General features: G+C 33.6%; 1 protein-coding gene across 3 annotated transcripts in view; it reads left to right on the forward strand.

Moving 5' to 3' along the window:
- Nucleotides 1-15,761, forward strand: part of RAP1GDS1 (Rap1 GTPase-GDP dissociation stimulator 1) — a 157,440-nt gene that overhangs the window by 15,191 nt on the left and 126,488 nt on the right. For all 3 annotated transcript variants that reach the window (XM_025873473.2, XM_025873472.2, XM_025873474.2), the window contains exon 2: nucleotides 12,526-12,633. In XM_025873473.2, the coding sequence (XP_025729258.1) occupies nucleotides 12,526-12,633 (108 nt within the window). The remainder of the gene's footprint in view (nucleotides 1-12,525; nucleotides 12,634-15,761) is intronic.

Below are 15,761 nucleotides of genomic sequence, written 5' to 3' on the forward strand. Positions count from 1 at the left end.
CCAAATCTGTAATTGATCAGAATGATAAAAGAAATCAAAGAGGTAGAGGATAGAATCTCTTTCATGAATTAATTCTGTAGTATAACCTTGGCAAGTTACTTAAGCTCTTTCCATCCCCATTTCATCTGTATTCTTAAAATACTATCGTCATTATTGAATAAGAACCAAATAAAAATGGAAGGGGGAAAAGAGCCCATTTCATAGAGAACTCATGCAAATTATAATATGGAAACCTTCACACTCAGTTACTTAATAAAGACTGATCAGCTCCCAAACCCAGATCATTGTATTCTTTCCCCTTTTTCGGCAGGGAGGGTGGTGGTGATGGTGCCTTTCTAGGAAAAATGATGGTATGGCATTTTTAAAGAGTCATTAAAGTGCAATAGGGCTGCTAGATTGTTTCTAGAAAACATCATTTTCTTGTATATATTAGAAAGCATTTTCTAACATACAAGGATTATATACAGTTATTTAAAACAATTATATAAAATAAATTACATAGAATTCTATAATTTTAAAGTATTTAAAACAACTAGTTAAATTTTAAATTATGTGAAAAAGAATTACATAAAATTATATAAAATAATTTCAAATAACTAGTAAGTTCCCCTAACTTATGGGTGGGGGGTTTGTTTTTATAGTCAGAAAAACAACAACCAGGAATCATTGAACTTTAACAAAAAAATGCTTTTAAAACTGTGAGCTCACACCATCTAAGATGGTTTTTAACAAGAAATTTGTCAAAAAATAAAAACTATTTCCTTTAGTTCTTTTGAAAAGTATTCCATTTTGAAGATTCCTCAAGTAACTCCATTATAAGAGATGAGACTGATCATTATAAAGAAACAAAACTTACATTGAAATATTTGTTTTACAGAAATAGAAATATTAGTTTATCTTTAAAATTATATAATATAGTTGGCTTCAAAAACAAAACCAGTTACAATAAAGATAGGAATTTTATATGAGCTGATTAACTTAATTTCCTTTTAGTTACAAGAATGCATTTTTGGGAAGAGTGGTGTGAAGCTCCAAAAAAGAATAACTGTCCACTGTGTCACATTTTTGGTTTTTATATGGTTTGTATAAAACATCGGTCAAATCAGAAACATAGGCCTGTCATATTATGCATTACAGAAAGTGACAAATAATGCAAGCAGTGACAATTTCTGCTTTTGAAAAACTTAACCTCTAACTGGAAGATAATAACATAAAAGAAATTACTAGTAGAAACAGATAAAGGTGTAATTTGAATTCTTGAAAGAGAAAACAGAGCCCTAAAAATTTAAATAAGAGAAAACATCATATGTACCATTTCAGCACCAGTATAGCTTCTCAGGAATATACAGGTACTCATTACTTAAAATGATCTAGAAAATTTTTCTTTTAATTTATTTATCTATTTAAACATTTAATGAAAGCTAGAGTACGTACCCAGCATTGGTACTACCCTTGAGATACGATGGCAGATGCTGCCCCTGGTACATTTCATTGTGATTTCCTTCCCTTCTCTTCCCTTCTCTTTTCTTTCTTTTGTCACACACATTCACATACATAGACAGTTGTTAGCTAGTACAACTATTTAACATGGTTGGGTTATAAATTCATTCTTGAAGGGTTTGCATCTCTACAAAGCAAGATATAGGTAGTCCTTGCTTTGCACAGCTCTGATTTTCATGAAATCTGCATGAATTTCATTTAACATGGTACTGGGTGGACTGCCTGTTCAGTGGCAAAAACCTAGACATTGAAGACATACATGTCTGGATTATTCCTACCTTTGGCACTTATCTTTCTGGGCAAGCTATTCAGGTTTCAGATTCCACTTTCTCATCCACTAAGATATGGACAATAATAACACCTCTTTCATAAGGTAGTTGTAAATATTAATAAAATAATAACCATATAAATTTTAATTTCTGTTTCCAAAGCTGAACATAGTCGTTCTGGGGGAAACTATATCTTGTGTTCAGAGGTAGAGCCATTCAAAGGATCTAATGCTGTTGGTTGTATTATTTTAACCAAATCGGTATAGTGAATATTAAGTTATTATAGCAGATTATGTTTTCCAAAAATGGCCACAACAATACCCCTTGCCCCCCACATATTCTTCTAGAACTTGCCATTCCCCATCGAGAGTTGGGGAATTCTCTTGCTGTTGAATATAAGCATGCTTGTGACTCACTTGTAACCAATAGAATGCTCCAGAAGTGCTGTGTAATTTCCTAGGTTTGGTCGTAAAACACATTGTTGCTTCCACCTTGTTTGTGGGAATACTGGTCTGCTTGGAGCCTTGCAAAGTCTGACCCTGTAGCTGCCATTCTGTGAGGAAGCCAGGCCATGTGGAGGGGCCTTAGGTCTCAGGTGTCAGGTTGGCATTCATAACCTTTAAGTCCTTTCAGGCCAATCACCAGAACCATCACATGATTCAGATGATGTCAGTCTCCTGCTATGTAGTCACTCTTGGAGATACACCCCTATCCTTTGAGACTTTTACACTGAGGCCCCAAGCTTTGTGGAACAGAGACAAACCATCCTCAATGTGCCCTTTGTGAATTCCTGATTCACAGAATCTGTGAGTACAATAAAATGGCTTTTGCTTTATGCCATTAAGTTTGAAGTGGTTTGTTATGTAACCATGATAATTAGAACAGTTATAAAACCTGAAAGATACATTGTTTCAGTAAGAAACAGATTGCTATTAAAACTCATCAAAGTGGGAACTAACTGATGAATAAATGTTTACTGAGTTTTTCTTTTCATTTCCATGAAAGATAGCTCAACAGAGACTTTTATCTAGCATTTCCCTGTGGTTTATTTGTTTTTTACTTGACATTAATTCCCTTAAAGAAATATTTGCTGCCAGAAAAGAACTATGCATGTTTAAACAGTTTAAACAGTTTCACTATTGCTTTATGGTAAATTTTACCTGTTTGTCTAATAAAAAATGTCAATCAATACTCTTAATAAGGATAATTACCACTAAAATCTGTGTATTTTTTTTGAAAACACAATAGCCTAGTAAAACCTGATAGGAAAAAGGAATATCTATATTCATCTCTCCAAATTAAAATGTAGTTATCTTTGATATTAATTTAATGTTAATTTTATAATAATCTCATATTAGTATATTTGTCAAAATTAGTTTGAATCTGTATCTTTCCTATCACTTTTTGGGAGACAGTGGTTTCTAAGTTTGTTACCACTGAATAAAATAATACTTTGTTGTACATTTACCAAGGGATTTCACTTACATGGTTTATTATGATTTTCTGTAATAATATAATTGCAATAATAATGGTACCTTTTATTAAGAGCATTACCATGGAAAAGGTAATCAGTATTGTAGTAACATTTGGATTGATTATGCTTTAAAGTTTGTATGTTTGTGTTTATAAATATAAAAAACTGCATATATATATATATGCACACAGAGTGCTTCTAGAAGAATATGTAAGAAAATGTTAACATTGATTGCTTCTGGGAGTGAACTGGGATATATGAAGGTAATTCTCATCAAAATAAAATTAAAACTAAAAAAAATGTTATTTATGCTGTGAAAACTGTCTTGTATTCATATTTGTATCATTAGCACTTAGTGCAATGTTTCGTACTTAGTAGGCACATAGTTCATATTGTTGAACAAATAGAAGCTTGAGGTTATCTTCTTAATGTATTGTTCACCTGATCCATAACATTCATGATCTGATAGATTACATTTTTCACTGAAAGAGATAATAGTCTTTTCTCGCATAATTTCTCAGTTTTCTAAAAAGGCTATTTATATATCTGTATCAGTCTAGGTCCAATCAGAAGACAAATCACGTGATGTTACATTTATAAGTATATATAGATATTCTGACAGGAAACACGAGGTATATAGATCATACAACATACCTTATTATTCATAGAGCATTTTATTATTATTGTTATTATTATTTTTGTTATTTTTTTTTTTAGAGAGAGTGTGTGAGCAGGGTGCAGTGCAGAGGGAGAGGGAGAGAGAATCTTAAGCAGATTCCCTGCCTAGCATGGAGCCCAACTCAGGGCTTGATCTTATAACCCTGAGATCAGGACCTGAGCCAAAATCAAGAGTAGGACGCTTAACTGACTGAGCCATCCAGGTGCCCCTCATGGAGCATTTTAGTACCGATTACCTGGCACATGTAGCAGGTTTGCACCACAGGAGAAGAAGCCTAAAATTATGACATTAGAACTTCTGTAGGGTTACTGGCACATCTGTCATCCAAGGTACACACACACACACACACACACACACACACACACACACACACACACACACACACATCCTATCTTTACTCTGGAATTAAAACAAATCATTTCCAGGGAAAGGAAGAAGTATCTCTAGGGTTATTACCCTACATATAAGCTAAAAGCAAATCTCTGGAAAGAAGAGGGGAATTTTTTATGATTCTAGAATGTCTCCAGGAAGGGAGACTTATCTTTATTCTAGCTTATCAGTTTCCCTTGCTCAGAAGTCCCTAATAGTGCAGGAATGTCAAGAAATCCAAAGAAAATGATCTTCCATTACACAGTAATTTAAACAGGAGACATTTAATATAGAAATTATTAAGCAATAATAGGAGAGTAACTTTAAAGGTAGATAGCAAATTTGAAGGGTAATCTAGGGCTATGGGAGCGTATCCAAGGAAGGATAGACTTCCTCAGAAGGTGGGTTCTCCTTAAGAGGTAGTTAAGTTCACTGGGTTGCCCAGGCCAGAGTTGGTCCACAGTCACCAGACCTGCAGGAACAACTCTTTGGAGAGCAAGCAAGCTGAGGTTGATGAGTGGGCCTGCAACAGTTGGGAATGCAGAGGAAGTTGGGACTCCACTGCAGAAACTGGGCTAGAGAGGTCCCTTTCTATGGGAACCCAGCATACTTCTTTGTATAATTTGAGCCAGAGTGGCTCTGAACATCCAGTCCCACAGGGTGTCCTGCATGTACATGTACCCCCAGGTGCAGGAAGAGTGACCTGGGCTGTGATGCAGACTTGAGTCATCCCGGGCTCTTGTACATAGTCCTGCTGCTTGAGCCGAGAGCTGGAGAAAATATACAGTGAAAGCTATGTCCTGTGAACATGTGGTACTGGTACTGGAGAAAATTTAGGAAACCTGAGCCAAAAGGAGAGCACCTTCTTCTTCAGTGCTATCCATTGTCCCCTTAGACAAATCTTGTATCCTGCCGTTTGGCAAAGGAAAAATACTTAAAGGGCCCAGATTCATTTTTCTAGATCAGGCATTAAGGGTGAATTTCAACCTAGGAGACAAATAAGTTGATAGCTGACAATGTCTCTTCATCCTGTTGCTTTAATTTTATTTCTTTCAAATTTATGGTGCATCATAGCTTTAAGTAAGGGTATTGTCATACTTTCTGTTTAATTTTTATCTAAATTCTCTTTTGTTTTATCCTCTCAGTTTTCTTTTTGTTTTCTGTAGCAGTATCCTGGGAAAATATTTATTTTGTGAGTTCATAAATAATAGTTCAAACTGTATCATTTTTTTTTTAGCTTTTTAATATATACTTATGTTAAACTCACCTGTCACATTTATGACTACATGTGTGGGTACCATTTTTTCTCTTCGGCATTTTATCATCCAGAAAAGGTGGCATTGCCTAAAAATTTATAAATTTCATGTATATTATCTCTTTCTGATTACTTATTAGGTTACTAAGTGGAACTATTTGCTTTGCAACAATCTTAATGAAATACTTCTTTATAGATCTCCAGCTAAAGAAAGTTCCATTTATGCAGGTCTTTTATGTCAGTCTTTAATCTAGTTCTCTGTTCTTAGAAAGCATTGTGAAATAGGGCCTTTACTTCTTTCTCCATCTTTATGTTCAATTAGTCACAGCTTTAAGTATGTTCTGGTGAAGAGTCTCGCTCAGGACTACTTGTAAACAAGCCCAAACACTTCTCTTTATCTGTCTTATTTAGCATTTAAACATTCCCCTACATTTAGCAGAATTTCATCTTACTCAGTTTATATTATCTACGCCTTGTCTGGTCTTCTTTCCCTGTTAGGCATATCCTAGAGTTTAGGGCAGAGCTTGGGGGCATGATATCTTTTACTCCTGAATATAAGTGTCAGGAGACAAAGCACTGTAGGCAGACACTTAAGTATTATCCTGGAGAAGTAGAAAGTCCCAGCGAAAGTAGTTAAGTTCTAGATCAGTGTACTAATCTAAGAGACTAAATGGAGTATGAGAGCCCAGAGATAAATGGGGACTGAGAAACTGGGAAATACAGGATAATAAACTGATAAAACAACGTTGTTCTGTAAGAATCCTGGTGATAGAATATTGATACTGTGAGAACTCAGGTTGGTTTGCAGGCACATGCTAGGTATAAGAAGCTGGAGTAGAGCGAATACATTTCAAGTGGTTATTTTTATGTTTAGAGAGTTTCTCTTCTGTTATGGACTCAATTAGCTTACCTGTACAGAAGTGAAGTTTGAAAGTATATAATTTCCACTTCACAGCATCTTCTGGAACTCTTGTGTATAGAGATCATTCCAACAGTTTTTTTTTTTTTTCTTAAGGGAGAGTGGGTGCATGTGCTTGAGCTGGGGTGGGGGGAACAGGGGGAGAGGGAGAGAGAGAATCTTAAGCAGACTCCACACCCAGCACAGAGCCCAATTCAGGGCTGATCTCACAACCCGTAGATCATGACCTGAGCCAAAATTAAGTCGGCCACTTAACCGACTAAGCCACCCCAGCACCTCTCCAACAGTTCTTCATACAGAAGCTGTTTGTAATGACAGATTGTACATTTTCACCAACATCATTCTAGTATAATTCTTAGGTTTCTTTAAATTCTTTGACAAATGCGGGGCGCCTGGGTGACTCAGTCGTTAGGTGTCTGCCTTCGGCTCGGGTCATGATCCCAGGGTCCTGGGATTGAGCCCCGCGTCAGGCTCCCTGCTTGGCAGGAGGCCTGCTTCTCCCTCTCCCACTCCCCCTGCTTGTGTTCTCTCACTGTCTTTCTCTCTCTCTCAAATAAATAAATAAAATCTTTAAAAAAAATAAAAAATTCTTTGACAAATGCCATCTCGCTTTGTTGATTATATCTACATTGTTTTCTAAATTGGCTTATCATATTTTGGGTGTTAACCACTATTTGATATAGTATTTTAAATCTGTTAGGGGACTGTTGAGGAAAAGAAATCACCCTCATATTTTTCTTGGTCATTTCTGGGACAAAGAATTAAGCCTGGATCTCAGTATAAATCACTATCTAATTTTAAGAAAACCCAATGTATTAACTTATTAGTAATTATATCATGTTATATGCTAAAGCATATTTGTAGCTATAAAACAGTAAAATAATTCTTGAACTCTAAGTGAAAAGGTTTGGGGCATTGTGTGAAATAAAATTTTATAAACTGTATCTTGCTTTTATCCATGATGGCTTAATATTGTAGTTGTAAAGATCATCGGTCAGACTCTTGACCCTCTAATCAAATGTGACAAGTTAGACTATAGTGTTTCTGGTTCAAACTAAAATAGACTTTAATGCCATTTAAGAATGAATAAATAGGGACTGCTCATAAAGTTTTTATCTGATTTCTGAAATAATTAGAATGAGAAAAAAACATAGTGAATTGTCATTGTTTTTAGTGTAGCCCATCTTAATAAAAATATTAATCATGGCAATTTGTACCGTAATTTACAATAAAAGATACAAGTAACTCAGTAAGGTAGATTTTCAGGATTTGGTAAGTTTCCACTATAGAGGGCAGTGTGAGTATCTTAGAAGTTCCTGTTCTACAAGAATTTCCCATCTGACAGTAGAAATAAGCTAAAAAGAGTTTTATGAACTTAAGACTATAAAATTAGCAAAATGAAAAATACAGAAAAGGTAAAACCAAGGTCACACTAACATTGAAGGGGTAGAGAAAGAAGAAGACTGAGAACAAATGTTCAGGGACTGGTATTTTGAAGTCAGTAGAAAGTGTACCAAAAAAGAAAGAGTCTATTGCTGCAAAGATATTGAATAAGAGGATTGAGACAAATCCATTGGATTTGTCAAGATATCATTTAAGACCTTTGCCGGAGTAATTTTGATAGAGTTTAAGAAGAATTGGTTAGGTTGTGGTTTTAAGAGCGATAAAGTGGTTAGAAGTAGGAGATGCAGAATTAATGACAAAGTCAACTTTGCTTAACTCTTTGAAGATGGTATATTTTCTTTCACAAGACAAGCTAGACCATCTGCTGTCATATAGGAAAGAAATTCTTTTAAGAAAAAAATTTAATTTGGTTATTAACACTTCTTAGTAGTAGAACCTCCCGTGAAAATTATCATTCTTGACTTACTGCCCCCCCCCACCAGAAGCTCAGAAATTTTCCATTAGAACAGTTTCAATGTCTTAATGGTACAAATTCACTGCTGAGATGTACTGTCATGGTTTGAGGGAGTCTAGAAATAGTACCCTCTGTTCCTTATCCAAGTTCAGAATCACTAGAGACCTAAGCAAATGAGTTCTCTGATGGAATTCAAAATAACTGCTTTAAAATTGGTGAAGGACAGGGCTTATTTGTATAGTCACAAAGGAACTGCTAATACTTTATGGCTGAATTCGATATATTTGCTAATCTTGTCACTGGACAAGATGTGTACCTGGACAGCCAAAGGTATGGAAGAATAGGAAGTTCTTGCCCTTCTAGAAGGTCAGGAACCCAGAAGGGACTGAGTTATGCACAGCCAGTTCTTCTTTCTCAGTTTAATAGTCAGATACATTACTCCGTTCCTAGAGAGAGAATGGAGGTGGTGGTGGGCAGTTGCCAAGGGAGGAGGCAGAAGTGACCAGAAGTGTCACTATAGTGGAAATTTCTCCATAAGGAAGCTTGAGGCCAGTGGGAAAGGGGTTCTCACCCCAATCATTTTATTCTCCAATATGCTCTTTTGAATGGAGGTATAATTCACATAAGCTAAAATGCACAGATTTTAAATGGTCAGTTTGATGAACTTTGGAAAATGTACTATATATTCATGTAATCAGTTTTCTAATCAAGATATGAAACAGTCTAATACTTTATTTCTTTCAGTGCTAACCTGTTCATTCATTTAAAATGCTTAAAATCATAATAAATTTGTAGTAATTCTGTTTGACAGCTTTGGTTGTCTCCGGATGTAGAATTTAATGGACTTCCCTAAGAAGATCTCACATCATTAATAGGCATGTAATTATTCCCATGGAGAGACTGAATGCTTTTTACTAATAAGAAATCTTTTTAAAATGGGATAATCTGTGTAGTTTTTAGTTATATATTTTATATTCTTAAATACTTAAACTGTCTTCATTGATTTCTTCGAATCTTAAAATGTAAGATACTATATTTATACTTTAAATTATATGGAGTACATAGTAGGTGCTTAACAGGTCACATTTACCTTTCCTTTGCTATTGGCACACTTTGGCTCTTAAGTGTGATACAAAGGATGGTAATTAGACAGCTTTCTGCAAAGAAGGAACTCATTCCTTCGTTCACTCAGTTAATTTAAGAAGTATTTACTGGACACCATGCAATGACTATAATTAACAAGATGCCCCATAAAATACAGTGGGGGAGGTATATTAACAATTAAATAAAAAATATAATTAAAAATTGTGACTAGTGCTATGAAGGATGGATACAGTGAAAATGATCCTGAGGGATTAAGAGGAGACTTAGATAAAATGGGCAAAGATGGCCTCTGGACTGGTAACATCCATACTGAGACTTGATCAGAAGGGGATGTCAGGTAAGGCACTTTGGGGATAGGATGAAGGGAAGGAAAGAATTTAAAAAGACCCAGATGCCAATATAGGTAGTACTAAATGAGTCTTAACTGCTTTTTATTACTTGTTGACTGATAGTTTTGATGGATTGCTGTAATTTGACTAACATAAGTCTTATTTTTTTCCCCAGTGTTGGGATAATTACATTTATTACTTTTAATAATATGAACTTAGATATTATACATTATTCATACTTTATTTCAGAAAAATCAATATGCACTTAATAAGTTTGAAAAAGAATATCTGAGATATGACGCCCTACAACTTTTTTTTTTTTAAGATTTTATTTATTCATTTGAGAGAGAGATTGAGATAGAGAGAGAGCATGGCGGGGGTGGGGGCAGGTCAGAGGAGAAGCAGACTCCCTGCTGAGCAGGGAGCCCAATGCAGGACTCGATCCCGGGACTCCAGGATCATGACCTGAGCCGAAGGCAGTCACCTAACCAACTGAGCCACCCAGGCGCCCCTACAACTTCATTTTAGCTTATAGAAGACATACATACAAACATACTTTTTCTTTAGAATAAAAATCAATTTCTCAAAACTGCTTACTAGTTCTTCTTAAGAAAGTAAATATTAAACTTGGATGTGAATGATAACCTGGGATTTTTAATAAAGTATAGGTTTAGGTTTACTAGAGTAGTCAGGTTGTACTACGTGTCCCTAGAGCATTTTAGTATTATTTGATGTAAAATTTTAAGTCTACTTTTTCTTGGGTTGGCATGGAAAGTAATTATCTCTTATTTTATAATAGAGGATTTCATCATATTTTTAGAGTTGTCATGACCTGGCAATGTACAGAAGTCTATTAAAATGTAAGGTATCTATAAGGTCAATACTATTTGCATAATGCTATCAAGACATTATTTGTCTTTTTCACTTTGTTGACATTTGCCTTAACAATGGTGCAAAAGCAATTATGGGTAAAAAACCCAAGGTGCTTTAGGATGTGTGAATCAGAGCTGTAGTAGTACTAAGTTGTACTAGTAGTATTCTTCACCGTAACATACTTGAAGTAGAAAAAAATACCAGTTTCATTTAAGAATGCCCATGATGAAACAGAAAAAAAAAATATTTAAAAAAAATCTCAATATCTGTGTACACATTTTTAAAAATATTCTTTGTAATGAAATGGGGGGTACACATAAAACACTTTAATTGCATTACAAAGTCTGATGACTATTTTGAAGAGAAGCACTTGTGCAGTAGTTTATGAGCTGACCAAGGTACTTTATTTTCATGGAAAAACATTTTTTGTTTGAAAGAACTGACAGACAAACTGGTTTTTCATATTTGGCAGATATTTTCTCACGAATGAAGTTAATTTATCATTTAAGGAAAACAACTGACAATATTTATTGCTGGTAATAAAATTGAAGTTTGTAAGAAAAAATTAGAATTTTGGGAAACTTGTATGACTTCAGCTTGATATTTCCCCAGTACTTACCAGAGCCTTTTAATAAGATTAGTGATGATACTAACAAATGTTATATTTTGAAATAGTACAATGAAATATGTCAATATTTGGAAGATATGCATAAATCCATGACCTAATTTTTTTTAATGATCAGTGCATTGATGATAAATATCTTACATCATGAAAGATTCAAAGTGTAAGAGATCAGTGGATATGAATGTGAGAGTTGGAAGCATTTATTAATATTGTTTCAGATTTCTTATGGCAACCAACCTTTAAAAAACTACCACTTGTCAAGTTTTGGTGTGGTGTCAAAAAATATCCACAGTTAGCTGAAAAGGCTATTAAAATACTCTCCTGTTTTTCAACTATGTGTGTGAGTCTGGATTTTCTTCATCTACTTAACCCAAACAACAGATTACAGAAGATTGAATACAGAAGCAAATAGGAAAATCTAGTTATTTTCTATTAAGGCAGACATTATGGAGATTTGTAAAAATGTAGAAAAATACTATTTTTAATGAGTTTTTTGTTTTTGGAATATATTTTTTTAAATATTACTGTTAACAAATAATTTTATAACTGTTAGAGTCAAGTGAATTACCAAAATGAATCTTAAAAAGTCTTTTAATTTTTAGTTTTTAAATGTCAATAGAAATAATTGGTGTAAATAAAAGCCCTGAATTTTTAATATGTAAAGAAATTTTGACAATCTGTGGAATAGGGGAATCCATATATAATTTAGGACGAGAGCACGGCTTTTATAATCCAAAATGTACATGTTTTGGCTTATAGCAGTATTTTGATTTGAAGTGTTTTTCAAATGGCAGTGTTGAAGTAGGTTTTATAATCATCAGCTTTGTATTATTTTAAGTCGTATTATTTTGAAACTTTTCTAAACCTTCATTTTCATTTTATGTCTTTAAAATGCAGCAGAGGAAGCCAAAAATGAAACAAAATATTATTTTCAAAGCAATGTAATTTTTTGGGGACATTTAGGGTTTTTTTTAAATTAATCATGGCTGGTTTCCTGAACAAGCTAAATATGGTATAGGAATCCTGAAAAAGATGTTCTGTGACAATCTGTATTGTTCCTGAATATTCCTGGTATCTCACGTATACAGAATGAATATTTAATATCTGAGTTAAATGGATACATTTTATTTAAAAAATTTGTAATGGTACAGGCCATTGCCATTTTGTAATGTATGTGGAAGTTAATTCACAATAATGCATGTTAGTGTTAACCGCCATGAAACGTGATTATCATATGTTAGAGTTCTGATTTCTCTTCTTTCTATAAACAGATAATCTCAGTGATACCTTGAAGAAGTTGAAGATAACAGCTGTTGACAGAACTGAGGATAGTTTAGAAGGATGCTTGGATTGTCTGCTTCAAGCGTTGGCTCAGAATAGTAAGTTTCATTATGTTTCAAGTGCCAAACAAAAAAATCAGCAGTCATTCAGAAATTGGTATGTAGTTTAGCACATAATTTGCATTCCCATAACTTGAATTCTTTTGAATCCTATCCCAGAATACTGAGGTTGTTTTACATGCTCCACCCTCCCACCCCACCTCCCCACTCGGGAGGTACTGAAAGCCAAGTTGATAGGCAGAAGAAAGGAGGAATTGATTGGTGGTGATGACATTAATTCCAGCCCCCAGAGAGAGGCCATTCTTTCATTCCTAACAGATAAGCACCATAGTTGTTTTCCTTCTTAACACCTACATTTGTTCTTTGAAAAAGACTGCGTTTGTGTATAGTGGGGAGACTGGGGAGGAGAAACAGAGGGGAGCTTAAAACACCGCAAATTTTTTTCTGAGATCTTATGGTCACCTTTTTAATAATTTTACTTTAAAGTGATGTTTATGGAAATAAATAATGCTTATGCTTAGATTTAATTGGAAAGAGCCATAAGCAGTCATTCAGAAATCCCTTAAAACTGAGGTAAGACTTGATCTTTGATGCTGTGGTAAATAATACTCGTGATAAAAATTATACAACTCAAAAAAAAATTATACAACTCTTCATTGGCTAACAGACTTGTATTGTTGCATTTGATCCATCATATTTCCATTAATTTTTGTATTATCACAGAGAATAGACGGGTACAGAATGATTTTTATCTGTTCCCTTGGTTCTGCTTTGTTGTGCTATGGTTTGTGCTGTACTTGTTTTTAATTATACCATTATCTTATTCTGGGATTAATTATGTAGCAGATAAAGAATTTAGGAGAAAGTATATATTGTTAGAGTTTTAATTTCAAGCACTCAGATGTGTGTGTTATTTCTTATTCTATTTTTCATTTCTTAGTGAACTGTGCTTAGAAAATATAAAATAATTGAATGTGGTACTCTTCATTAAAAAGCACATTTTAAAACTAGCTTGGAAAATTCTTTTTCAGTAATTCTCTTTGCTTTTGAGATTGTAACTCTGTCAAGCTATTCAGTCTTAGAGAAGCGCTTTGAAACAAGGACTTCAATAAGAGCATCGGAATAAGGTTCACCATGGTAAAGAGAAGGAACAGAAAAGGAGAGTGTCTAAGGCTGTACTGTCCATTGTAGTAGATGTGTGTGACTATTTAAATTTAATAATTTAATTTAAATGTGAGTTCCCTAGTCTTACTTTTCAATAGCCATATTTGGCTAGTAACTACCTTCTTGAGGATCACAGATATTAAGCCATTTCCATGATCACAGAAAGTTCTTTTGTATAGCATGGGTCTAGAAGACTAGAAAGAACCATGTGATGACCTGAGTTTTATATGCCTGTATAGACAGATTTACATATTCATGTAATTAGTCTAAGTAAATTGAATATCTCAAGTTCATTTTTTTGGAAGAGTTGTTTTATTATACTCTTCTTTTGTTTTTAATGGCCTGGTTTTTTTCTCTATCTTAGAAAAAAGAATTTTCTAAATGGACCATTTGTTCAGAAACTGAACGATCTGAAGGCAGTGTTCTTGGTTATATGTAGAGGGTTGCTCAACCCTTTCTTGGAAAGACTGATAGAGAACTGAAGTTGAAGAAAATAAATGAAAAAAGGAAGCCAAAGTTTATAACTTTTTAAAGAATAGATTTAAGAAATACTGAGAAGTATATAATTGTTGGATTAAATTTCAGATCCATTGCAGACTTACTCATTGAACCTATTTATTGAAAATAGCCTTGAAATGTATATTATAAAGTGTTAAGGCCAAATAGCCACAAGGTGTCAATAAAAACAACAAACTCTACCAATTTAACTATTGACTCCCGAAGAAGGGAGCAAAAGGAATATGTCTTTTTAAGAATCTGTAACAAAATTCAAGTGTCCTCATATCTAAGACTATTGACACAGAAGAATTTGACACAGGAAGAGGAAGTTCATGCAGATGTTCAGTGTTTAACTTAAGAATGATTATCTGTCATTGATTGAGTGCTTATTATGTACTCAACACAGGACTTGGGATATATCTGTTATCTAATCTAAACTTTCCTTTAGTCCCATGAAGAGGTGTTATCATCACCGTGTAAAGGAAAAAAAAGACACTATAAGGTTACTTGCCTTGCTCTGGCAGAGTCTAGGGTTTGGATTTGAACTCTTAGTCTATAAAAAATTACATTCTGAGTAAAGTGTGGCTTTTTCCTGAGTTTATAGGATGTGAAAATCTTTCCAAAAGATAGGTTTTAATATTGTGTCTTAAATTTTTGCTTTTTCTTTAAAATAGTCTCAAATTATATTATTAAAGATGAGAATGATAAATATACCTTTTTTTCTTGAATTACAGACAGATTTTATAGATATTTTATTGATGTATTTTTTAAAAATAGCGCATGGCTTTTAAACAAGGAAAAGTAAAAAAAAAAAAAATACTAGTAAGATATTTATTTTCTACAGTTGTTCTTCCTCGAAGTGATTGATCCATTGCTACTTTTACCCTCTTAAAGGTAAAATTATAAAACATTTAACTTAAGTGAATCTGTACTGGCTTTTTTTTTGCAGAGACCTTCTAGTGTCATAATTCTTCCTTAGTTTTGGCTGTTTTAGCTAAAAATATCACTGCTTGTACCAGAATTGCACCTGATCAAGAAACAATGATTTCTCCATTCTGTACAAATATAAGATGGTAATGTGTGTAATAGAAATCTAAACTTAAAATTTTATTTTACAATCTACTAACCTGTCATTGGAAAGGACAAATCTGAAAGGAAAGAAATTATGCTTTTTAAAATTTTTACCCTGTGGAAATTTAGTATATTTGAATTACACATCAAAAATTACCATAATCTGAAAGTGATGTATGACTTCAGAATGGTTTTCTTTCTTAAATTTTTTTGGGGTAACATTAAATATAGTATATATGTCAGAATCTTAAGAGACAAGTGTTAGATAATTTTAATACTTAATTGGGTTTTATGGAAAACATTTTACTTAAGCATTTTGTGTAAATCTCTGATCTAAATAATAGAAGCATTCATTCATTCATATAAATACTTTAGATCTCAGTTTTAAAATGTTTTTAGTAAATATTTGAAAGCTACCCTCTAAGAAATCAGAT

This window comes from Callorhinus ursinus, unplaced genomic scaffold, assembly GCF_003265705.2.
Source record: "Callorhinus ursinus isolate GAN/ISIS: 27379988/994484 unplaced genomic scaffold, GSC_fseal_2.0 scaffold4, whole genome shotgun sequence".
Lineage (NCBI taxonomy): Eukaryota > Metazoa > Chordata > Mammalia > Carnivora > Otariidae > Callorhinus > Callorhinus ursinus.